The 27,251-nt window shown below is 39.6% G+C and overlaps 1 protein-coding gene and 1 long non-coding RNA gene across 2 annotated transcripts; both read left to right on the top strand.

The window, feature by feature from the left end:
* Positions 1-4,014: 4,014 nt before the first annotated feature.
* Positions 4,015-6,677, top strand: LOC131937452 (uncharacterized). Its single transcript, XR_009386228.1, has 4 exons — positions 4,015-4,048; positions 4,315-4,341; positions 5,851-6,014; positions 6,402-6,677. It is a non-coding gene; the product is annotated as an uncharacterized LOC131937452 (long non-coding RNA).
* Positions 6,678-16,916: 10,239 nt separating this feature from the next.
* On the top strand, positions 16,917-26,860 carry LOC131937438 (prostaglandin D2 receptor). Its single transcript, XM_059294870.1, has 7 exons — positions 16,917-17,013; positions 17,609-17,890; positions 18,511-18,655; positions 21,701-21,838; positions 24,668-24,815; positions 25,124-25,270; positions 26,132-26,860. Exons 1-7 carry the CDS (start codon positions 16,917-16,919, stop codon positions 26,513-26,515), a joined length of 1,341 nt encoding a protein of 446 aa, XP_059150853.1. The 3' UTR covers positions 26,516-26,860.
* The last annotated feature ends 391 nt before the right edge of the window (positions 26,861-27,251 follow it).

The raw sequence follows: 27,251 nt of genomic DNA, 5'->3' as shown, positions 1-27,251 counted from the left end.
GTACTGTTGTGTTATAGTGTTGTATTGTACTGTTGTGTTGTAGTGTTGTGTTGTAGTGTTGTGTTATAATGTTGTGTTGTAATGTTGTGTTGTACTGTTGTGTTGTAGTGTTGTGTTGTACTGTTGTGTTGTACTGTTGTGTTGTAAAGTATTGTTGTTTTATTCTTGTGTGTGTTGATGTTGGAACGATCTAACTAATTTCTCGACTGTTTAAATGTTAACAATCAACAACCTAAGACAATAACTTTATCCACAACAAACATATAATGTATTTCACTTTTTAGCATAACGTTGGAAGTATTAAAAAAACAACTAACAATTCAAAGTTTCTAAATAGACTTGACATACGTCAGTAACAAAAAAACTTGTCTACTGTGACTGACATTAGTATGTGACTAAACAAACTTGACCCAATAACTAATGTCAATAGTTTTTGTTTCTTCCCCTGCCGCTACAGTTGGTAAGTTGTGAAACTTTTTTTCTAATTTTGTCATCCAACTGGAATCTTGTTACCATTTTTTTGGAATTCACACCATCATACTCAGTGCAAGAGCTACTTAGGCTACATTATTTATTAATAGAAACCAGCTTTTAACTGATCATTGTCCCAGTAATTTGTCTTTGTAAGATTTTAACAAATCGCACTGATTTTAATAATTAGTTGAACATAGACATGACATCTTTACTGATTCCTATCGTGTACATATATATATATATATATATATATATATATATATATATATATATATATATATATATATATATATATATATATATATATATAATTATATATATATATATGGTCTTTGTTTACGTCCAAAATAATTAACTGATTCAGTAAAAGATTATTACCTATCGGCTATTAGAGGATGTTTCACATGGGACCGACAACTCCACCAATTTATGATTACGTCCCTTGAAGGAGACCTCCAGTTTCAAGTACCGAGCCATCTCATGATAGCTTCCTCTCAAAGGGTTCCCGTTCCCCAGTTAAATGTCAATATTGTACCTTTAAACTCTTACTCCCAAAAAATGATGAAAATAGAAACACTAGCTCCGACGGGCAATATAACAAGTGTTTGACAGAAGATATTGCCTGAGTTTTTTTTCTTGCTCACAACTTTAAAAAAGAATTGTTTCAATATCTTATGATGAGGACTAAGGGATGTACATTTTCAACATATCTAAGAAACATTCATTTAGTTCTGCATTACTTACAATTAACTTATCTGCTTGAGTATTGTAGGCTCAGCTATTATTGTAAAATTGTCGTTAATCTCTGGTCCAACCGGACATTTGGTTGACATTTCACCAAGCCGGTCATTAATGTTTTATAATATACTTGAATTCAAAAAACTGAAATTATTTTTAAAAAACCTAGTAGAAAAAGTTAACTGAATTCAGTTAAATTAAAAACATTTATTAATACAGATGTTAATATTAAAATATTTTTGTAAACACATGTCATTCTAATCCTCGTTAACTTTTTTTTTCAAAACACGGTCGTTGTTTTCAGATTTGTCAGGTGAGTTTCTTTTTGTACTCACGGGGCCATTCTTTCATGGGGTCATTATGTCATGGGATCATTGAGTCGGAGGGGGGGGGGGGGGGTACTTAGTTATGGGGTTACTCTATCATATACTTTTCTATAATAATTAATCATATCCTATGGCGAGCTTATGTTCATTAATTAACCAAATTAAATACAATAATTTGAGATACAGCAGTACTGAATAACACATACATGGTTTATTTTTACATCTTTAGATGGCTCCGAGGGTAAGTATTTTATTTTATATTTTTGACTAGCGAGTTAGCTTTTAAGTGTCATTTATTTATTGGGTGATGTTGTGTCGTGGTGATGTTGTGGTGATGTTGTATTGGAATGATGTGTTTAGTTGATGTTGTATTGGGGTGATGCTGTGTTTAGTTGATGTTGTGTTGGAGTGATGTTGTGTTTAGATGATGTTGTGTTGGAGTGATGTTATTTTGGGGTGATGTTGTGTTTAGATGATGTTGTGTTGGAGTGATGTTATGTTTAGTTGATGTTGTGTTGGAGTGATGTTGTGTTTAGTTAATGTTGTGTTGGAGTGATGTTGTGTTTAGATGATTTTTGTTGGAGTGATGTTGTGTTTAGTTGATGTTGTGTTGGAGTGATGTTGTGTTTAGTTAATGTTGTGTTGGAGTGGTGTTGTGTTTAGTTGATGTTGTGTTGGAGTGATGTTATGTTTAGTTGATGTTGTGTTGGAGTGATGTTTTGTTTAGATGAGGTTGTGTTGGAGTGATGTTTTATTTAGATGAGGTTGTGTTGGAGTGCTGTTTTATTTAGATGAGGTTGTGTTGGAGTGATGTTTTATTTAGATGAGGTTGTGTTGGAGTGATGTTTTATTTAGATGAGGTTGTGTTGGAGTGATGTTTTATTTAGATGAGGTTGTGTTGGAGTGATGTTTTATTTAGATGAGGTTGTGTTGGAGTGATGTTTTATTTAGATGAGGTTGTGTTGGAGTGATGTTTTATTTAGATGAGGTTGTGTTGGAGTGCTGTTTTATTTAGATGAGGTTGTGTTGGAGTGATGTTTTATTTAGATGAGGTTGTGTTGGAGTGATGTTTTATTTAGATGAGGTTGTGTTGGAGTGATGTTTTATTTAGATGAGGTTGTGTTGGAGTGATGTTTTATTTAGATGAGGTTGTGTTGGAGTGATGTTTTATTTAGATGAGGTTGTGTTGGAGTGATGTTTTATTTAGATGAGGTTGTGTTGGAGTGATGTTTTATTTAGATGAGGTTGTGTTGGAGTGATGTTTTATTTAGATGAGGTTGTGTTGGAGTGATGTTTTATTTAGATGAGGTTGTGTTGGAGTGATGTTTTATTTAGATGAGGTTGTGTTGGAGTGATGTTTTATTTAGATGAGGTTGTGTTGGAGTGATGTTTTATTTAGATGAGGTTGTGTTGGAGTGATGTTTTATTTAGATGAGGTTGTGTTGGAGTGATGTTTTATTTAGTTGATGTTGTGTTGGAGTGATCATGTGCTGGGGATAAATGTTTATTGAGGTGATGTTTTCTGTAAGTGACGATGTTTAATTTTGTGATTATTATTTTTTGTGATTATTTTATCTTTTATGTAATGTTTTGTGTTATATGGGAATTTCCGATGATGTGTATATTTATAAAAGCTTACGTTGGGTCTTGTTACTAAAATGTTATACGTCATAGTTTGATAAAATGTTAATACAACGTTTCAATTCATTCAGCTTACCTAATTTTATGCCGAATCACTTAGTACCTAATGAATATGACTTAGATGGGTTTATTTCTTTTGATATTTTTGTAAAATATTAAAGATAGTTGAATAAAAAATAGCCATTAAATATCTAATTAAAAACGTCCTGAAATCAACTTGAAACAAGGATGTTTCAAGTACAAAAACTTCCAGCTGCTGCGTTACAAAAATATAATTTAGAGTAGCTTCCCATTCTGTTATTTTGCATGTAAATGTTTTGATGTTTGCTTTTAAATATGAATCCTGTTAATAATATATAAAGCTTTTTTTTCAAATTAGAAATTAGAAATATACATTTTTGTGTGTGATCTAACGAGTATTGATGTAGAACGTCACATATTTCACTAACCTTTGAACTTTTCTACACATTCAGAGCTTGTTGTTAACATTCTATGTCTGAAAGTTTTCATATATACCTTACGACATGAATGGTGAACTCCTTTCATCTTCATCCCCCATCCTCCAACCCCCATCCTTATTCACCCTCACCAAAAGCCACACCGTCTAAAATGATATCACGAAGCTCAACACTTCTGCACTACCCTAAAAACCAAATTCTGACAAAATAAACATTTTCCCCACACTTTCAATATACTTCTAAACAACGTCTGTCCCCCCCCCCCCCGTCTCCCCCCCCCCCTATGAAGCAACATCTCACAAATCAGAAGCACTATATCGATATGTCATGTGTGGTCCATACCGAACCTTCCTCTTTTAGATTCTATTTATAAACATCTTTTTCTTATCGATTCCGCAGAATTGTGAACGTGTAAGTATGTTTTTTTTTATTTCAACCTTTGACTGTTTTAGTTTTTCAAACCCATAGCCTGACTATAGAGAACATTGTGTTTAAATCTTAATATTAAGTGTTATGTGAAAACAATTATAAATGATATTTTTAAATATTAATTCTGGGTCATAAACTCTATTACTAAGTTGTAGTTAAATTTTGTAATTTTAAATGTAAGGGAAATAATTCATGCATTATTTTGAATTTTATTTTCCTACTAATTGCCTCCCTTGTTTTTATCACAGCCATCTAAGAGAGCTGAAGCATTAAGGGTAGGTCAAAGTTCATTTAAATTCTCATTTTTTTAACCACTAAATGTTGTACAATTGGTCTTGTCATCGGTCAAGTGACGACCGTTGTTCAAAGTGATCTGTGGGGGGGGGGGGGGGGGGGGGGGGGGTGTCACAAAATGTTCATGGGGAGAGAATTGTGTGGGTTGTGGCAGTCAGAGGTGAAGCGAGCTATCCCTTTTTATTTTAGCGAGCTGTCCCATTTTTATTTTATTTTAGCGAGCTATCCCATTTTATTTTAGCGAGCTATCCCATTTTATTTTAGCGAGCTATCCCATTTTATTTTAGCGAGCTATCCCTTTTTATTTTAGCGAGCTGTCCCATTTTTATTTTATTTTAGCGAGCTATCCCATTTTATTTTAGCGAGTTATCCCTTTTTATTTTAGCGAGCTATCCCTTTTTATTTTATTTTAACAAGCTATCCCATTTTCTTTTTGCGATCTATCCCTTTTTATTTTAGCGAGCTGTCCCATTTTATTTTAGCGAGCTATCCCATTTTATTTTAGCGAGCTATCCCTTTTTATTTTAGCGAGCTGTCCCATTTTTATTTTATTTTAGCGAGCTATCCCATTTTATTTTAGCGAGCTATCCCATTTTATTTTAGCGAGCTATCCCATTTTATTTTAGCGAGCTATCCCTTTTTATTTTATTTTAACAAGCTATCCCATTTTCTTTTTGCGATCTATCCCTTTTTATTTTAGCGAGCTGTCCCATTTTATTTTAGCGAGCTATCCCATTTTATTTTAGCGAGCTATCCCTTTTTATTTTAGCGAGCTGTCCCATTTTTATTTTATTTTAGCGAGCTATCCCATTTTATTTTAGCGAGCTATCCCTTTTTATTTTAGCGAGCTATCCCTTTTTATTTTATTTTAACAAGCTATCCCATTTTCTTTTTGCGATCTATCCCTTTTTATTTTAGCGAGCTGTCCCATTTTTATTTTATTTTAGCGAGCTATCCCATTTTATTTTAGCGAGCTATCCCATTTTATTTTAGCGAGCTATCCCAATTTATTTTAGCGAGCTATCCCATTTTATTTAAGCGAGCTATTCCCATTTCATTTTAGCGAGCTATCCCATTTTCTTTTTGCGATTTATCCCATTTTTTATATTATTTTAGCGAGCTATCCCATTTTATTTTAGCGAGCTATCCCATTTTATTTTAGCGAGCTATCCCATTTTATTTTAGCGAGCTATCTCATTTTATTTTAGCGAGCTATCCCATTTTATTTTAGCGAGCTATCCCATTTTTAAAGAGGTATTCCATTTTCAATTAGCGATCTATCCCATTTTATTTTAGCGAGCTATCCCGTTTTATTTTTGCGTGCTATCCCATTTTATTTTAGCGAGCTATCCCTTTTTATTTTAGCGAGCTATCCCGTTTTATTTTTGCGTGCTATCCCATTTTACTCATCTCTATGTCTCGTCAAGTCGTTGAAAGCAATCCGCGTGCCTAATGTCGCAGTGTTCACAGTGTTCTCCCTTGAATTCCAGAGCCCTCTTGAGTCATCCGATGAGCGATATGGAAGCGACGATTTGATTGGTTTAAACGGTCGGTTCTCTCCCCTTCATGACGGGCAACTGAGCGAGATGCTTCAGCTGACAGGGCCTGTTGGCAGGGTCGGCAGGGAGCAGGAGGGTGACACTTGGTAGAAAAGGTGAGCTGTATATGGTGAGACAGGTCTCACTGTAAGGTGACACATGACTAACAGGTGATACAATACAACTAAAAAGGTGACACTAATTATAATACAGGGACACTAGAAAAGTTAATCACGACAGAGGGTGAGATAGACATCACTAACACAATGATAAACTATAAAGTGACACCCGACCAACTATAAAGTGACACACGACCAACTAGAAAGGTGACACACGAACAACTAGAAAGGTGACACACGACCAACTAGGAAGGTGACACACGACCAACTAGAAAGGTGACACCCGACCAACTAGAAAGGTGACACACGACCAGCTAGATAGGTGACACACGACCAACTAGAAAGGTGACACACGACCAATCCTTCCACAAATTTCCCTTGCAGATTGCCACAATCTTTGGGGAGCTGTATCTATGGTCTCCATGGCAACTGCTGTTGACAGGCTTAAATCCGTAACTAGGCAACCATTTTTTAAGATTCTGCTTCACAAAATAAAAATTATATCTTTTAATTTTTAACAGTTAAAATGTTCACAAGTCTGCAAATAAAATAAGAACGATTGAAATGAAATGGTGAATTATCATTAAAGAAAAACACAATAAACATGTTTCGGTCATCGCAAGATTGTTGTCTTCTATTTCCTCAAATAAACTTGATTACAGAAGTAATGTGCATTTTTTGTGTGTTCATTTGTAAGTTAGTGTGTCTCTCTGTGTGTTTGTGTGTCAGTTTGTTTAAATCTGTGTCGATGTGTTGGCTTTTGTTGGCCGTGGCGTTGTGTTCTTCATGATGGTCACAACATTAGAGCAGTTGGCCTTTGATGGCCACAACATTAGAACATGATGGCCACAACATTATAGCATGATGGTCATTGATGGCCAACATTAGATCATGATGGCCATACCATTAGAGCAGATAGCCATTAACGGCCACAACATGAGATCGTGATGGCAACAACATTAGAGCATGATGGCCATTGATGGCCACAACATTAGAGCATGATGGCCATTGATGGCCACAACATTAGAGCATGATGGCCATTGATGGCCACAACATTAGAGCATGATGGCCATTGATGGCCACAACATTAGAGCATGTTGGCCATTGATGGCCACAACATTAGAGCATGATGGCCATACCATTAGAGCAGATGGCCATTAACGGCCACAACATGAGATCGTGATGCCCACAACATTAGAGCATGATGGTCACAACATTGGGGTCGTCCAAAAATGACGTCACACTCGTAGGGGGGCCGGGGGCCATAATTTTGTGACGGTGTGGGGGAGGGGGGGTCAGATGGTGCGACGTCACACTTTTGCATTTTAAAAAAGCAATGTTAGAAAACGGTTTCAATAAATTGTAACAGGAATTGATTAAAATACTCTATTTTGACAAAATTCAGACAAGATTTTGGAAAAATATCGATGTTTTAAAAAGTATGTATTTTCTATATAAATTATATAAATTTCATTTCGTTCGGGGGAGGGGCGGTAGAATGCCTGGAAGAAACACTGGCCACAACACAAGAGCGTGATGGCCATCAAACTTGTATTACCACGGCCACCTAGAGTGGACTTGTGATGCGATGTTTATGCATACACCAAAAGGCTTCGATGCGCAACCGGAAATGACGATGTCAAACTATATGTCGTCACGAGACGTCAGATTAATGGCGGCCTGCCAGCCAGTCGGATCTGGTTTTGTGGGCGTGTCCAGATCTACCAGGTTGACTCAGTCCCGGGGGTAGGGAAAATAGTTGAGGAAAGATTCCAACGTGGTTTTGTATGAGGGGGCGGAGAGTTTCAATGAATAAAAATCATCAAAGTGATGTGAAACCTGTGGAGGTGATCACAATCAACAATCAACAAACTAACAACGGAGTAAAGGCTTTTAAGGATGGTTTTAGTATAGTCACTGCATCCGTCCGAACTATTTAAGTGCAAGAGATGTTGTATAGATGTTTTTACATATGTTATATATATATATATATATATATATATATATATATATATATATATATATATATATATATATATATATATATATATATATATATAATCAAGCAAATATCAACTCATCAAGCAAATTTAGCGGCTAGGAATAAGGGAGATAATCTACATCTTAATCCCACTGAAAGAGCAGAGAACTCGCCTGAATCTGGTTCAACTCGCCCTGATGGATGCTGTCATTTGTCTTCCTCGAGACGGCGCGAGGTCTGATATTCAAAGCAGGCGGAGACAGGAAACTTCACTCCACTGATCTCACTCGGGGTCAGCGACCTTGTCTGACCCCCCAACAAAGGTCATCGAGGAACTAAGGACATCAGGATCGGCAACTCCTGAGGTACCCAGTTCACGAGTGGAGTTGTCTTTCCTCTGTAGCTTTTTAATGTACTCAAATAGATAGTCAAGAACGTCACATGACTAGGTAAGAGAGGGTTGGCGTAAGAAGTCAAAATAGCCATAGTTTTTTTTTATTATTTCATCTGCTCTATGTGTGTCTGATATGTGGACAAATAGTCAGAGTCACGGTATTGTAGGTGGACAAATAGCCAGAGTCACGGTATTGTAGGTGGACAAATAGCTAGAGTCACGTTATAGAGTAAAAAATGTTATTGTATAGGCAAGATTTGAAATACTAAAAACATTATTATGATTTGAGCATCATCTATCTATATATTTCTTATTTTCATAACGACTGTTTTATTTTGCGTTTGATTTCTTTTCGGTAAACATTTACACAAAACATTTTTATAATGCTATTTTTTTTTTTACACTGTGCTTAAATAATTGTCATCAGAGTCAACACCTTCCTTCATCGTTTTCCTTGTGTGCCCAAGACACATGGGGGCCTTCACAAAAAGCTCCCTCCACTTTTTGTCTATCTCCGGCAATTTTCCTGGCAGTCCCCCATGACAGTCCTGCCTCTGCCAGCTGCTTCCTGGCAGTCCCCCATGACAATCCTGCCTCTGTCAGCTGCTTCCCCGCCGTGCGCCTCCACGTCTCACTTGGCCTTCCCTGCTTCCATTTCCCTTGAGGTGTCCAGTTTAGCGCCGTTCATGCGATATCATCTGGATTTGTTCTTAAGACGTGCCCCATCCAGAGATATTTAGTTTTCAATTATCTCGAAAACTGCTTCTATTTCCATCTCGCCTAGTAGTCTATCAATACCCAGCCCACTTATTAACAAACCCCGATATTTTACACAATTCTGTGTCGGTTTGAAATCTTGTCCGTCTGTCCATCTGTCTGTTAGACCGTCTGTAGGTGCGTCTGTCCGTATGGCTAGGATATTTTGTCTGAGATAATTAATCCTGAGATAATTTGTCCTGTCACCCAATAAAGCATATTGTTATATATATATATATATATATATATATATATATATATATATATATATATATATATATATATATATATATATATATATATATATATATATATATATATATATTGATATTTATATACTAATCCGACAGTACCGAGTCCTTAGGGTGTCTGGGCATAAAATCCTTTGACAGGTGAACTCTGCATCAACTGCCTAAAGCCCGTCATGTTCCCCCACTGATTTACAAAATGTACAAAATTTTACCTGGAATTTATCTTACTTTGTGTATATTTTATTTATTTTACATGTTCATATTTTAAACATTCTTGATTTGCCATTGCAATATATCTAGATAACTTTGATGTTGTCGTTTTGTTTCAGCTAATAACGGCTTGCCTTGAGCCAATGGAAACTTTAATGAAAGAATCCCACTTTTTGCCTAGAAATATTTTTCTTTTATTTGAATGGTTACTTGTTACCTTTGAGTGGGTGAGGACTAAAATAGTTTTATAATAAACTAGCCGTCCCGGCCAGGCCCTGCTCTGGCTTCTGTGAAAAACCTTTCTGTTAAAGACCATTACCTGTGTGTTTAGTAATCATCATAAACCCGGCATTGCTCACCCAAACCACGACCAACCAAAACCAAAACAACAAAACGCAAACATAACGCTAACACAATTACAAATACAAACGAAAACAAAAACCTAGCAACAAACCCAACCACAACCACAAACACCAATACAAACACAAAGAAAAAACAAACAAAAAAGCAAACGAAAACAAAAACCTAACAACAAACCCAACCACAAACACCAATACCAACAAAAAAAAAAAAAAAAAAAAACGAAAAAGCAAACGAAAACAAACCAAATCCAAACGCAAAACCAACCAAAAACACAAATACAAACCCAAACAAAAAAACACAAACAAAAACGAAAAAAGAAAGAACGAAAACAAACCAAATCCAAACGCAAAACCAACCAAAAACACAAATACAAACCCAAACAACAAAAAAACACAAACAAAAACGAAAAAAGAAAGAACAAAAACGAACCAAATCAAAACGCAACCACTAACGCAAACCCACCTAAACACAAAGAAAACACTAACGCGAACATAAACGCCCGGGGCAGAATCGCCTGTTTTAGCTTAATAAACGACTATAGTACCCCAACGTATTCATAGTTTTTGCACTCACTTAAACGAACGCGCCTGTTTCAATTTAATGAACAATTATAATACTCCAAGCTTATCCGTAAAATACCTACAACATTTGCACTTGATCAATTCCCGCTAATTATGTAATTATTTTTTTCCCAACACCAAAACAAAGTAATTAAAAAGTAAATGCTTTTCAACTAATGCAATGGTTTTATAAAGGGAAGTAATTGTGTTTGCCTAATTTATCAAAGGGAAGTAAGCGCTATAGGACTAAAGAAAGACATAATTAGAATTTTTGTAAAAGATGATATTTTTTTTAAAACTTGTGTTTAATGAACATGCCGACAATTATTACTGTAATTTGAAAAATGAAAATGATTTCTCAACACTTTTAATAGTAATTTTTTAACTCATAAATTTAGACAAATGCGCACGATAATTGATCTAACACTTAAATCCGTAGAAATGCCAACGACAAACATATGCGTTACAGAATTGAGCTTTATATATTAGACTAGCCGTCCCGGCCAGGCCCTGCTCTGGCTTCTGTGAAAAACCTTTCTGTTAAAGACCATTACCTGTGTGTTTAGTAATCATCATAAACCCGGCATTGCCCACCCAAACCACAACCAACCAAAAACAACAAAACGCAAACATAACGCTAACACAATTACAAATAAAAACGAAAACAAAAACCTAACAACAAACCCAACCACAACCACAAACACCAATACAAACACAAAGAAAAAACAAACAAAAAAGCAAACGAAAACAAAAACCTAACAACAAACCCAACCACAAACACCAATACCAAAAAAAAAAAAAAAAAAAACAACGAAAAAGCAAACGAAAACAAACCAAATCCAAACGCAAAACCAACCAAAAACACAAATACAAACCCAAACAAAAAAACACAAACAAAAACGAAAAAAGAAAGAACAAAAACGAACCAAATCAAAACGCAACCACTAACGCAAACCCACCTAAACACAAAGAAAACACTAACGCGAACATAAACGCCCGGGGCGGAATCACCTGTTTTAGCTTAATGAACGACTATAGTACCCCAACTTATTCATAGTCTTTTGCACTCACTTAAACGAACGCGCCTGTTTCAATTTGATGAACAATTTTAATACTCCAAGCTTATCCGTAAAATACCTAAAACATTTGCACTTGATCAATCCCCGCTAATTATGTAATTATTTTTTTTTCCCAACACCAAAACAAAGTAATTAAAAAGTAAATTATTTTCACGGAATGCAGTGGTTTTATAAAGGGAAGTAATTGTGTTTTTCCTAATTTATCAAAGGGAAGTAAGTGCTATAGGACTAAATAAAGACATAATTAGAATTTTTGTAAAAGATGATATTTTTTTTAAAACTTGTGTTTAATGAACATGCCGACAATTATTACTATAATTTGAAAAATGAAAATTATTTCCCAACACTTTCAATAGTAATTTTTTAGCTCATAAATTTAGACAAATGCGCACGATAATTTTTCTAACACTTAAAATCGTACAATTCCAACGACATACAAATGCATTACATACAGAACTGAGCTTTATATATTAGATTCGTTGTTTATTTTTTCTTTGCTGCATCAAACGTACACAACCACAAGAGGGACTTCAGCGACATTAGCTGTAATCTTTAATTAGCTTAAGCTGAGGTCAGAAAGACGTCTACCGAAATCCTCACTAACCTCCCCCTCCCGCTGCCGCCTTACCCCCCCCCCCCCTGTCTTCTGCTCCCCACGTCCCCCACCCCTCCTCCGTCTGGTGAGTCGTGCGACCGTCACATAGCTCTGCTGACGGTCCATGTTCGACCATTTGCTGCTAGTGCTGTCCGTCGCCCTCTCACTCTGTACAACATGTACATGTTGCGGGTACACATTTAGGATAAACTTGTACGGGTCGTAAGTACACATTTTAGGATAAAGTTGTACATGTAGCTGGTACACAATTAGGATAAAGTTGTACATGTTGCTGGTACACATTTAGGATAAAGTTGTACATGTTGCTGGTACACAATTAGGATAAAGTTGTACATGTTGCTGGTACACATTTAGGATAAAGTTGTACGTGTTGCTGGTACTCAATCAGGATAAAGTTGTACATGTTGCTGGTACTCAATTAGGATAAAGTTGTACATGTTGCTGGTATACATTTAGGATAAACTTGTACATGTTGCTGGTACACATTTAGGATAAACTTGTAGGGGTCGTAAGTACACATTTTAGGATGGTACGCATTTTAGGATAAAGTTGCACATGTTGTGGTACACATTTTAGGATAAACTTGTACAAGTTGTGGTACACATTTTAGGATAAACTTTTACATGTTGCTGTTACACAATTAGGATAAACTTGTACGGGGTCTAAAATACACATTGTAGGATTAAGTTGTACATGTTGCGGTACACAATTAGGATAAAGTTTAACTGTAGTAAGTACACATTTTAGGATAAAGTTTTACATATTGCTGGTACACCATTAGAATATAATAACTCCAGGTAAGATTCTCTCGTAGTTGCCAGTTACATGTACCACTAGCATGCCACTGACTTGTCACTTCTATGTCGTGTCGATTATATTTAGTTCAGTGTCTATCGTATGTCAAAAATATGCGTCTTGTACCTTGATTTCATGTTAAAGGCAAACTGAAAGACTAATTGACGTACGAATAACTGATATGTGTACGTATAATGATGAAAAACAGCATTAACAGATATACAGATAAACAGACAGATAAACAGACGGACGCACGGACAGCCAGACAGACAGGCACACAGACAGTGGTAGTGGTAGTTGGGGTCGGTGTTTGTTGTGGCTGGTGGTTGTTGGGGTCGGTGTTTGTTGTGGCTGGTGGTTGTTGGGGTCAGTGATTGATGCAGTAGCTGGGGTTTGCTGGCTGTTAAGGTTGTTAGTTAATGAGTTGCATCAATTATTGAAGACCTGCGGCCAGCAGCAATTATTTCCCGATGCATCAGTCATTAGAGCAGGTGAGGCATGGCAGAATGTTCTGGACGGGCTGGGCTGTGTTAGGCTGGATGTGTAGTGGCATTCAACTGTTTGCCTACATTACACATGTAGTTTTACACAAGTTTTTGCCTACATTACACCTGTAGGTTTACACCATTGTTTTTTTACATTACACCTGTAGACTTACACAACCCTCGTCTACATTACACCTGTAGGCTTACAAAACCCTCGCCTACATTACACCTGTAGGCTTACACAACCCTCGTCTACATTACACCTGTAGGTTTACACCATTGTTTTTTTTTACATTACACATGTAGGCTTACACAACCCTCGCCTACATTACACCTGAAGACTTACACAACCCTCGCTTACATTACACCTGAAGACTTACACAACCCTCGCCTACATTACACCTGTAAGCTTACTCAACCGCTAGTTTTAACATCATGTTTAAAACGACCGACCGCTGTTACAAAAATTTGGTTTTGTTGAAATGTGTTACTATGGTAACAAACCATAGAATTATTTAGTTTGTGCGTTTTCGTGCCATGGTAACCATAGTAACCATCAACGAAAGATCTTATTGGTCGGGTTTGTTTATCAAATCTCGCCATTACACCATTAGGAAAACCATATTCGGGTACAGCTAACTTCAAAGCGACAGAAATTGATTTTTAAAGTATTATCTAAAATAACGTGACACAACATCAATTGTTCTCCAAATAATTACGTCATTCTAATTAATCTCTGCGAAAATATTGAACAGTGGTTTTTATTTTTTTTTTATTTTAACCATTGGTTTTATTTCGTCTTATTTGTTATGTAGATGCGTATTTGTTTTTATAAAGACTCTTGTAATTTATGCAGTGTTTTTAAAGACGAACACCTTTTAAATAATTAATTTTAATAATAAAATTTCCTTAATGGTCAGCTGACTTCAAAGCGACAGAAATTGATTTTTAAAGTATTATCTAAAATAACTTGACACGACATCAATTGTTCTCCTAATAATAAAATTTCCTTAATGGTCAGCTGTCGTGGGATTGTTTACAATCTCTGTTCAATGATTCACTTCTCAGTTCAATGACTCACTACTACGAGACTTTGTTTTGTTCCATCGAAGGTTTCTACATTGAAATAATATCAAAAACTCTAAAAATAACGTGAGAATATGACTAAAATAGTACGAGATAACCACCAAAATAACGCGAGATTACCAACAAAATAACACGAGGGCACCAAACGATGGTAGATCACCAAAGAAAATTGTTCATTGATTAAATCCCATTGGACCCAAATGTTACGTCGCGGATGATAGATTTGCTAATAATGTGGCCAATTGTTGCATACAGTGTGAGATGGTATGCTATATTCAAATGTAGGTAGATTTAAGGGCTACCATTATATATAGAATTGTTGAAATAAAAACTACCTCCTGCAATGTTTTCTATGGTTGGTTTCTATGAATGGTGTCTATAAATGACGTCAATGAATGGTGTTTACAGAAGATGTATACACGTTGGTGTATTGTCTAACTCCAATGGATATTATATATGGATGTTGTCTTTGGATGCTGTAAAGGTGTGGCTTCTATAGATGGTTTGTTGAATGAATAAACGGAATACATACGCGGATACTTTAAAACAATTTTACTTAAGTGAAAGCAAGACTCATTAGAAGTCATTACGTCATTACCATCAAAAGCCAGGTGAAAATACCGTGTGGTGCCAGACAACTTGATACTCTACCGTTTGGCTGGGCAGACGAGAGTGACGTCACAGCGACAATTACAGGCCGTTAAACCGCGTTTGTTCAGCGTCAGTGTTCCGGTGCAGACGGCGTTCAGCAGAGATCGTGTTTCTCTGTCGTCCCTGCGTTGCGCGCTCAGTGCCTGGACTAATATCACAGGCTAGGTGTAGGTTTCCTTCAGGAATAGTCGGATGGAAGTAAGACGTTAGTTAACTAAAAGCGATGGAAATCGTGTGACTCGAGAGACGAACAGACAGGGGCGACAGAAATTGTGTGACTCGAGAAACGAACAAAAACCAGAACCGAAGGAAACTTTGTGACTCGAGAAACGAACAAAAACCAGAACCGAAGGAAACTTTGTGACTCGAGAAACGAACAAAAACCAGAACAGAAGGAAACTTTGTGACTCGAGAAACGAACAAAAACCAGAACCAAAGGAAACTTTGTGACTCGAGAGACGAACAGACAGAAGCGATGCACACTCGATAGACAGTAAAATCGTGTGAAGACAAAATTGCCACCGCAAGACGGATCTAGAAAATAAGACCAAAAAAAATGGCGCCATTACCCTGCAAAATCGGATATCATAGTTGAGCCTATTCGCCATTGTGACTGTATCTTGGGTCACGTGATTCCAACTGCATCACGTGGTACAGAACGCATGAAAATAAACCAACTCAATCCATACGAGATTGGCCCGGTTGAGTTGTCCCGCAAAGCTTTAAAGACCAGCCGAGTTTCCGCCCCTGTCCCCGTGTCAACAAGCCCCGCAACTCATTCATTGATCCTCGCAATGTTCACCGGGCAATCATGATTCAGTCCCCTGTCCTAACAACTTGTCCCAGCATTTAATGAAGGCCAAAAGGGTTTTAATGCAAAGGTCGTGTGACAGGCAGTAATGCCTGGTATTGATTCTAGACAAACATTCAATGAAAACAATCTCCAGCTACCGTGGACGTTCTACTGGGGAAATATGATATGGTCAACTGCTTGATGCCGTTTTAAACTGGGATGGTCAACATTTCTAGTGTACTGGTCAATTCTGGAATGGCCAACATTTCTAAGTGAATTGGTCAATTCTGGAATGGTCAACATTTCTACGTGAACTGGTCAATTCTGGAATGATCAACATTTCTAGTGTACTGGTCAATTCTGGAATGGTCAAAATTTCTAAGTGAACTGATCAATTCTGAAATAGTCAGCAGTAAATTGGTCAAAGTCTGGATTGGTCAACATTTCTTTGTGCCTTAAAATTGTTTAATCAGTTTATTCTTGTATTTGTTCTTTACGCTAGAACTAAAACTAGTTTTGTTGTTGTTTCAGACCTGATGTCGCGTTGTTCCTGTATGTACTGGGCTATCACTGTAGACATCCTGATGTGTGCTGGACTATCACTGTAGACATCCTGATGTGTGCTGGGCTATCACTGTAGACATCCTGATGTGTGCTGGGCTATCACTGTAGACATCCTGATGTGTGCTGGGCTATTACTGTAGACATCCTGATGTGTGCTGGGCTATCACTGTAGACATCCTGATGTGTGCTGGGCTATTACTGTAGACATCCTGATGTGTACTGGGCTATTACTGTAGACATCCTGATGTGTGCTGGGCTATCACTGTAAACATCCTGATGTGTGCTGGGCTATTACTGTAGACATCCTGATGTGTGATGACACCTGGCACAGCTGTGGACAATGCTAGAGGACCTCCACACACTCCGACAATAGGAAGAGAGCGACGACAGCCACGGAAAGTTTTGTCTTCAAGTAAAAGACTGTGTGAGAGTCTATTCAGGCACCTCTAACCTGACTCCTGTCGATACTGATCCTACACCTGTGAACCAACAACTCTAACCTGTGACGTGACACCTGTCACCTTTTGATCACACCTGTGACCATAACCTGCGTGCTGTACTATACACCTATGATCATACACCTTTACCTTTGATCACTCACCTGGCCATCTATATGACACCTGTGAAAGACACCTGTCACCTTTGAACCAACGTTTGTTACCTGTAATTTTACACCTGCCACCTGTGATAATACACCTGTCATCTGCGACCCAGCCCCTGTCACTTGTAATCTTACATCTTTTCCGAGCGACCATTCACCTGTCGCCAGTGGCCAGACACCTGTGACCATACACCTGTGACCATACACCTGTGACCATACACCTGTGAACATACACCTGTGAACATACACCTGTGACCATACACCTGTGACCATACACCTGTGAACATACACATGTAACCAGACACCTGCGACCAAACACCTGCCACCTCTAACCAGTCACCTGTAACCGACCACCTGCCACCTCTAACCAGTCACCTGTAACCGACCACCTGCCACCTGTAACCAGACACCTGTAACCGTCCAACCAACCCAGACGAAGCCGCCTCTACTACAACGGCACCAACGCTGCTTTTCCTCTCGAAACTGACGGAAAACGAAACTTCGGACATCGCCAACAGCAGCTACTGTGGCCTTGACCTGAGAAAAGCTGAACTTCCGGTCATCTTCCTGATAACACTGTCCGTGAACCTGCTGGCGCTGGCCGTGTTGCTACGCATGCGCGGCACGTGTGACACCTTGGATCACCACCTTGTGTCGCTGCTCAACTTGAATGATCTCATATCAACAGGTGAGGTCAGAGCCGAGCTCTGCACGTGAGTACGATGTAAGACAATGTAAGACAATGTAAGACAATGTAAGACAATGTAAGACAATGTAAATAGAAGGGTGGGGATGTGTAATGTTCACCGTCCATGTCAGCTTTAAAAAAAACAAATTAACTCACCACCAGTTACCTTCTCTTCTTATAATAACGTTCCTCCCCCCCCCCCGCCCCTATCAGCACCTACCACTAATGCCTCAAATACCTCTCCACTACCACGCTACTGCCTTCCTCCCTCCCCCCCCCCACTTCCACACCCGTCTTTTACCCAGCTTCCATTAACCACACAAAAGTCCCTCACACTACTCCCCCCACACACACACCACAACCCCACCCACCACACTAAAGTCCCACACATTTCTCACCCTCCCAACCCCACCTACCACACTAACGCCCCACACATTTCTCAACCCCCCCCCCCCCCCAACCCCACCCACCACACTTAAGTCCCACACATTTCTCACCCTCCCAACCCCACACACCACACTACTGCCCCACACATTTCTCACCCCCCACAGCCCCCTCACTTGTCCCACACATTTCTTACCCCACCCACCACACTAACCCCCCACATATTTCTCCCCCAGCCCTCTTCACCTTCATGTGGGTCTCCGGCTGGGCGTCATGTGACCAGCTGCTCCAACTTCCGGTCTACTGTGGCCTGTTTGGCTGGCTGGGCAGTGCACTGGTCGTCTGGTCAGCTGGGATTATCGTCATCATGACCAGCTGTAGGTAAGTCGTTTGGTCATCTGGGATTATCGTCATCATGACCAGCTGTAGGTAAGTCTTTTGGTCAGGTGGGATCATCGTTATCATGACCAGCTGTAGGTAAGTCGTTTGGTCAGCTGGGATTATCGTCATCATGACCAGCTGTAGGTAAGTCGTCCGATCAGCTGGGATTATCGTCATCATGACCAGCTGTAGGTAAGTCGTTTGGTCACCTGGGATTATCGTCATCATGACCAGCTGTAGGTAAGTCGTTTGGTCAGCTGGGATTATCGTCATCATGACCAGCTGTAGGTAAGTCGTTTGGTCACCTGGGATTATCGTCATCATGACCAGCTGTAGGTAAGTCGTTTTCTCAGCTGGGATTATCGTCATCATGACCAGCTGTAGGTAAGTCGGTTGGTCAGGTGGGATTATCGTCATCATGACCAGCTGTAGGTAAGTCGTTTGGTCACCTGGGATTATCGTCATCATGACCAGCTGTAGGTAAGTCGTTTGGTCAGATGGGATTATCGTCATCATGACCAGCTGTAGGTAAGTCGTTTGATCAGCTGGGATTATCGTCATCATGACCAGCTGTAGGTAAGTCGGTTGGTCAGGTGGGATTATCGTCATCATGACCAGCTGTAGGTAAGTCGTTTGGTCAGATTATCGTCATCATGACCAGCTGTAGGTAAGTCGTCTGGTCAGGTGGGATTATCGTCATCATGACCAGCTGTAGGTAAGTCGGTTGGTCAGGTGGGATTATCGTCATCATGACCAGCTGTAGGTAAGTCGTTTGGTCATGCTGGGATTATCGTCATCATGACCAGCTGTAGGTAAGTCGTTTGGTCACCTGGGATTATCGTCATCATGACCAGCTGTAGGTAAGTCGTTTTCTCAGCTGGGATTATCGTCATCATGACCAGCTGTAGGTAAGTCGTCTGGTCAGCTGGGATTATCGTCATCATGACCAGCTGTAGGTAAGTCGTTTGGTCAGATGGGATTATCGTCATCATGACCAGCTGTAGGTAAGTCGTTTGGTCAGCTGGGATTATCGTCATCATGACCAGCTGTAGGTAAGTCGGTTGGTCAGGTGGGATTATCGTCATCATGACCAGCTGTAGGTAAGTCGTTTGGTCACCTGGGATTATCGTCATCATGACCAGCTGTAGGTAAGTCGTTTGGTCAGATGGGATTATCGTCATCATGACCAGCTGTAGGTAAGTCGTTTGATCAGCTGGGATTATCGTCATCATGACCAGCTGTAGGTAAGTCGGTTGGTCAGGTGGGATTATCGTCATCATGACCAGCTGTAGGTAAGTCGTTTGGTCAGATTATCGTCATCATGACCAGCTGTAGGTAAGTCGGTTGGTCAGGTGGGATTATCGTCATCATGACCAGCTGTAGGTAAGTCGTTTGGTCAGCTGGGATTATAGTCATCATGACCAGCTGTAGGTAAGTCGTTTGGTCAGCTGGGATTATCGTCATCATGACCAGCTGTAGGTAAGTCGTCCGATCAGCTGGGATTATCGTCATCATGACCAGCTGTAGGTAAGTCGTTTGGTCACCTGGGATTATCGTCATCATGACCAGCTGTAGGTAAGTCGTTTGGTCAGCTGGGATTATCGTCATCATGACCAGCTGTAGGTAAGTCGGTTGGTCAGGTGGGATTATCGTCATCATGACCAGCTGTAGGTAAGTCGTTTGGTCACCTGGGATTATCGTCATCATGACCAGCTGTAGGTAAGTCGTTTGGTCAGGTGGGATTATCGTCATCATGACCAGCTGTAGGTAAGTCGTTTGGTCAGATTATCGTCATCATGACCAGCTGTAGGTAAGTCGTCTGGTCAGCGGGGATTATCGTCATCATGACCAGCTGTAGGTAAGTCGTTTGGTCAGCTGGAATTATCGTCATCATGACCAGCTGTAGGTAAGTCGTTTGGTCACCTGGGATTATCGTCATCATGACCAGCTGTAGGTAAGTCGTTTGGTCAGCTGGGATTATCGTCATCATGACCAGCTGTAGGTAAGTCGGTTGGTCAGGTGGGATTATCGTCATCTTGACCAGCTGTAGGTAAGTCGGTTGGTCAGGTGGGATTATCGTCATCATGACCAGCTGTAGGTAAGTCGTTTGGTCAGTTGGGATTATCGTCATCATGACCAGCTGTAGGTAAGTCGTTTGGTCAGGTGGGATTATCGTCATCTTGACCAGCTGTAGGTAGTCGTCTGGTCAGCTGGGATTATCGTCATCATGACCAGCTGTAGGTAAGTCGTTTGGTCAGATTATCGTCATCATGACCAGCTGTAGGTAAGTCGTCTGGTCAGCGGGGATTATCGTCATCATGACCAGCTGTAGGTAAGTCGTTTGGTCAGATGGGATTATCGTCATCATGACCAGCTGTAGGTAAGTCGTTTGATCAGCTGGGATTATCGTCATCATGACCAGCTGTAGGTAAGTCGTTTGGTCAGCTGGGATTATCGTCATCATGACCAGCTGTAGGTAAGTCGTTTGGTCAGCTGGGATTATCGTCATCATGACCAGCTGTAGGTAAGTCGTTTGGTCAGATTATCGTCATCATGACCAGCTGTAGGTAAGTCGTTTGGTCAGCTGGGATTATCGTCATCATGACCAGCTGTAGGTAAGTCGTTTGGTCACCTGGGATTATCGTCATCATGACCAGCTGTAGGTAAGTCGTCTGGTCAGCTGGGATTATCGTCATCATAACCAGCTGTAAGTCGTTTGGTCAGGTGGGATTATCGTCATCATGACCAGCTGTAGGTAAGTCGTTTGGTCAGCTGGGATTATCGTCATCATGACCAGCTGTAGGTAAGTCGTTTGGTCACCTGGGATTATCGTCATCATGACCAGCTGTAGGTAAGTCGTTTGGTCAGCTGGGATTATTGTCATCATGACCAGCTTTAGGTAAGTCGTTTGGTCAGGTGGGATTATCGTCATCGTGAGGTCATCTGGGATTAAAAGATTATCGTCGTCATGACCATCAACAAATTTATGAATTCTCTAAGTTGCCGTGTAGTTTTGAGTTAGTGTGAGAACCTCTGTCTCCACAGATACCTGTCCCTGGTCAAGCCTCTGTACTACAGGACCCACGTGACCGTGACGACAGTGACCCGGGGGGCAGTGGGCACCCTGCTCTTCTGTCTGCTCTTTTTCATCTGGCCCTTCACCGGACTCACGGCGCCGTTCACGTAAGTTTTTGGTCACAGCATTGTTCACGTGAGTTTTTGGTCACTAGAAGTTTTAGAAATCAGGAAATTTGTCTTTTGATCTTCATTTCTTTCTTTAAAATCTTTCGGTGAAAAAGATTAGTTTAAATCTAATATATAAAGCTCAATTCTGTATGTAAAAATACATGTTTGTCGTTGACATACTTCGATGGATTAAAGTGTTAGACTATTATCGTGCGCATTTGTCTAAATTTATGAGTTAAAAAATTACTATTGAAAGTGTTGGGAAATAATTTTCATTTTTCAAACTGATAGTAATAATTGTCGGCATGTTCATTAAACAAAAGTTTAAAAAAAAATATCATCTTTTACAAAAATTCTAATTATGTCTTTATTTAGTCCTATAGCACTTACTTCCCTTTGATAAAGTAGGAAAACACAATTACTTCCCTTTACAAAACCATTGCATTAGTGGAAAAGAATTTACTTTTTATTACTTTGTTTTGGTGTTGGGGAAAAAATTATTACATAATTAGCGGGGATTGATCAAGTGCAAATGTTGTAGGTATTTTACGGATAAGCTTGGAGTATTATAATTGTTCATTAAATTGAAACAGGCGCGTTCGTTTAAGTGAGTGCAAAAGACTATGAATCAGTTGGGGTACTATAGTCGTTTATTAAGCTAAAACAGGCGATTCCGCCCCGGGCTAGACTGTGAGCACTTTGCGTTTATGTTCGCGTTAGTGTTTTCTTTGTGTTTAGGTTGGGTTTGCGTTAGTGGTAGCGGTTTGATTTGGTTCGTTTTTGTTCTTTCTTTTTTTCGTTTTTGTTTGTGTTTTTTTCTTTGGGTTTGTATTTGTGTTTTTGGTTGGTTTTGCGTTTGGGTTTGGTTTGTTTTCGTTTGCTTTTTCGTTTTTTGTGTGTTGTTATTGGTTGGTATTGGTGTTTGTGGTTGTGGTTGGGTTTGTTGTTAGGTTTTTGTTTTCGTTTGCTTTTTTGTTTTTTTTTTCTTTGTGTTTGTATTGGTGTTTGTGGTTGTGGTTGGGTTTGTTGTTAGGTTTTTGTTTTCGTTTGTATTTGTAATTGTGTTAGCGTTATGTTTGCGTTTTGTTGTTTTGGTTTTGGTTGGTTGTGGTTTGGGTGGGCAATGCCGGGTTTATGATGATTACTAAACACACAGGTAATGGTCTTTAACAGAAAGGTTTTTCACAGAAGCCAGAGCAGGGCCTGGCCGGGACGGCTAGTATTAGATAAAGCTCAATTTTGTATGTTTGTAATAAGTTTGTCGTGGATACTTCGATGGATTTAAGTGTTAGATTATTATAGTGCTCAAGGTCTAAATTTATGAGTTAAAAAATTACTATTGAAAGTCTTTAAAAACAATTTTCATTTTATATACTTAGAATTATAATTTTTAATTATGAACATTACATACGATTTTTAAAAAGTGTATCAACGTTTATAAAACTTCTAAAATTGTGTCTGAAATGTATTGACTACACAGTTACTTCCCTTTAAAAAATCATTAAATCGGGGGAAGAAAGAATTTACTTTTTATTACTTTGTTTTGGTGTTAAGAAAAAAGAAACATAATTAGCGGGGATTGATTAAGTGCAATGTCGTTGGTATTTTTAATACTGCCTTTTATTTATTCTATACACTGAACATACTGTTCACTAATTTTTTTTTTAAATCAATAACATTTAATAAGCCAGGTCCTACAAATGCTATGTTTATTTCTTTCCATTTACGGATAAGCTTGGAGTATTATAATTTTGTTCACTACATTGAAACAGGCGCGTCCGCCGGCGCCCCTGAAGGGTTCGATTTGGCGCCATGGGCTATCAAGTGAGCGCTATGCTGCATAATTTAGTTTTAAACAGTGCGATAGACTATGGATAAGAAAGGTTACTATAGTCTTTAAGTGAATCAAATCCGGGCGTCCTCCGGCACCCCGACAGGGTGCTATTTGGCGCCCCGGGCCTTCCCGTGTACGCTAAGGTACCTACGTTCGCGTAAGTGAGTTCAAAAGACTATGAATAAGTTAGGTACTATAGTCGTTATTACTAAGTTGAATCGGGCGGTTACGCCGCACGTCGTCATGGTGCGATTTGGCGCCCCGGGCTAGACTGTTGACACTTTGAGTTTATTTAAAATTATAAATTTTAAATTAAAATAAATTAAAATTTATTGCACGGTTAAAATTATACCGTGCAATAATTATAAGCCTGTTAAAAAATTTAAGGACGAAGTTTAAAATATATACTAGCCTAATACGCCATTAAAACACCTTTTAATAAATATAATTAAAAACAAAGAAATCTCACCCCTATAAAACTTACATCGACTAGCTATGTGCTATGGGCTTTCGTAAATTCAGTGAAATGGACTTCAGTTGATTGCAGTCTTATTAAAGCGAAGTTTGCAGATTACTTTTTACTAGAATTTATTTAACTTGCTTCCTCTGATTTAAATTAATTAGATGTTTCATTGGGGCTTTTTTTAAAGAATTAAGTACATTTTCCTATATAAAATATGTAAAAATATAATTAAAACATTTTCATAATAATCTTTTATATAATTGTGCACTAATAAATAAAAATTAATTGTCTTAAAATAAAAACGAAAAGCGCGATTGCAATTTATATTTTATTCAACTTATTTTTTTTTTACATAAATAGAAATTAGACCCTAATGACCGACCATGGTCGTTGTCCATTAGAAAAACTGACCAATAACCGGTGTCTTTAGTTGTTCTATTTTTGTAGATGTTTGGTAGTTTAATTTTACTTGTAGTTACTAAGAAGCGCATTTTGATTTAGTTACAAACTTTGCTATCTCGCTGTCTAGCATCTACCAAGACAACCACATCTGTGCCACACAGTTCGCACCAGGGGGCGCTGGACTTGGCCAAAGAATTTTTATTGGGGCCACCGGGGTCATAGGGTGCCTCACTGTGGTGCACGTCCTGGTGTGCAACATGACCATAGTCAAAACGGTGAGTACCACGTGACCTTAGTGAGACTGGTGAGCAGAGGCGTAGGTAGCGGGGTGTTGTGGGAGATTTGAACATCCCCCAACCCCCCCCCCCATCACCCCCCCCCCCCCCCATAGTACCCATGAATTATGGCTGCCTCACGATATACAGCCACTGTTGACTGCATGCGCTTATTGATTTAAAAGCTCTTAGTTTCAAAATTACAAATATATGTATATATATATATATATATATATATATATATATATATATATATATATATATATATATATATATATATATATATATATATATATATATATCACCAGCTGAGGCAGAGAAACGCCATACGGTCTGAAGTGACCCACAGCCGGAGTGACTCCACACGGACACATGTACACGGCAAGCGCCGGATCTTCGGGCACGTCACTCTTGTCGTCTCCTTCGTGTACGCCCTGTGTTACGCCCCCTTTGTGGTAAGTGAACTCTGACACCCAGAGTTTCTTCCAGGCATCTCTTCGGGGGTGCTAAGCCCCCCCCCCCCCGAAAATTTTTTACCTCCCCCCCCCCCCCGAACGAAATGAAATTTATATAATTTATATAGAAAATATATACTTTTAACAGTGTCCGCCCCCCCCCCCCCCGAAGAAAGTCTACCGCCCCCCCCCCGGATAAAAACGTCTGGAAGAAACACTGCTGACACCATACATACAAGTAGACACCAGTAGAAAGACACCAGTAGCCACAAGTACACACCAGTACACACTATTACACACGGGAGCCGGACGGTTTCCCGAAAGACACTTGCCCGGATGCGACAAATGCCTGAATGGACACTTGACCGAATGCGACAAATACCCTAAAGGAAGTGTCCATTCGGGCATTTGACGCATTCCGGCAAATGTCTTTCGGGAATTAGTCGTAGAGCCGTACACACTAGTAGACAGAACCAAGTAGAAACAATTATACAGACACCAGTAAACACCATTAGACAGACACCAGTAGACACCAGCACACAGACACCAGTAAACACCATTAGACAGACACCAGTAAACAGAATTAGACAGACACCAGTAAACACCATTAGACAGACACCAGTAAACACCATTAGACAGACACCAGTAGACACCAGCAGACAGACACCAGTAAACACCAACAGACACCAGTAAACACCATTAGACAGACACCAGTAAACACCATTAGACAGACACCAGTAATTTGGTCCTCTGTCCCCTTAAACTGATATAATGTACACGATAGTAGCCCCTGTTTGTCTGATAAGATTTAACATCAGTTACTTCCCCTTAAGCCTGCACGTCTCATCTCGTCTCTCGCAGGTCCGGCTTGTCATTGACACCATCCAGGACGTTGACCACCAGGACTCGCCCGTCCACTCCGTCACCCTCAGCCTCCTCTTCCTCAGCCCCCTCCTCAACCCCGTCGTCTACGGCGTCTTCAACCGGCAGTTCCGGCTCACCTTGTTCGCCATGTTCCGGCCCCCGGTGAAGAAACCCAACCTGATGACCGGCAACGGCCTGAGGGTTGGGTTCACGACCGGGGTTTACACGGACAGGGACGGCAGGGCTGGGGCTAGGGTCAAGGTCCCGCCCGACCGGGACGCCGTGACGTCATTAGATGGTGGCAACGGTCTACCCCGCCGGGAGACGGAGGTGTCCATGTACTCGAGCTCGCACGAGATGTTCACGTGCTCCAGTGGGTGACGTCATATCGTCTTATTCATGGATGACGTCATGAAATTATCGTCTTATGTGTGGATGACATAAGGAAATTATTGAATGTGTAAATGGTGTAGTTAAAGTATTCTTTTATGCTTGAATGATAGAGTAAAACTTTTGGATCATTGTGGATGACGTAATGAAATGAATGGCTTGGAAGGTGGAATGAATGAAGGAATAAAGGACTGAAGGAAGGAATAGAGTGACTGCGCCTGTAAACTACACGCCACTTGTAATAGAGTGGCTCATGAACTTTGACCTTTGAATATCATTAATAGATGTGATTATTTTTTCTAGAGAGTTGCTTATGTCTTAACCCGGTTAAGAATAAAATTAGTTGGAAACGTATTGTGCCTCTAATCTCTATAAGTGTGCAAGTGTGTGAATTTATCATATATATATATATATATATATATATATATATATATATATATATATATATATATATATATATATATAGTGTGTGTGTATGTGTGTGTGTGTGTGTGTGTGTGTGTGAGTGTGTGTGTGTGTGTGTGTGTGTGTGTGTGCGTGCGTGCGTGCGTGCGTGCGTGCGTGCGTGCGTGCGTGCGTGCGTGCGTGCGTGCGTGCGTGCGTGCGTGCGTGCGTGTGTGTGTGTGTGTGTGTGTGGGTGTGTGTGGGTGTGGGGGTGTGGGTGTGGGTGTGTGTGTGTGTGTGGGTGTGGGTGTGGGTGTGGGTGTGGGTGTGTGTGTGTGTGTGG

The sequence above is a fragment of the Physella acuta genome, unplaced genomic scaffold (genome assembly GCF_028476545.2).
Source record: "Physella acuta isolate Inbredline_101_S28 unplaced genomic scaffold, ASM2847654v3 ptg000210l, whole genome shotgun sequence".
NCBI classification, from domain to species: domain Eukaryota; kingdom Metazoa; phylum Mollusca; class Gastropoda; family Physidae; genus Physella; species Physella acuta.
This window is presented reverse-complemented; position numbering and strand designations above follow the sequence as displayed.

Bases quoted from the DNA above. Each gene is read 5' to 3' on its own strand.
- LOC131937438 (XM_059294870.1), top strand. From the start codon at position 16,917: ATGACACCTGGCACAGCTGTGGACAATGCTAGAGGACCTCCACACACT. The intron at 21,839-24,667 runs GTAAGTTTTTGG...CTCGCTGTCTAG, and splicing joins GGACTCACGGCGCCGTTCAC to CATCTACCAAGACAACCACA. The intron at 24,816-25,123 runs GTGAGTACCACG...ATATATCACCAG, and splicing joins ACATGACCATAGTCAAAACG to CTGAGGCAGAGAAACGCCAT.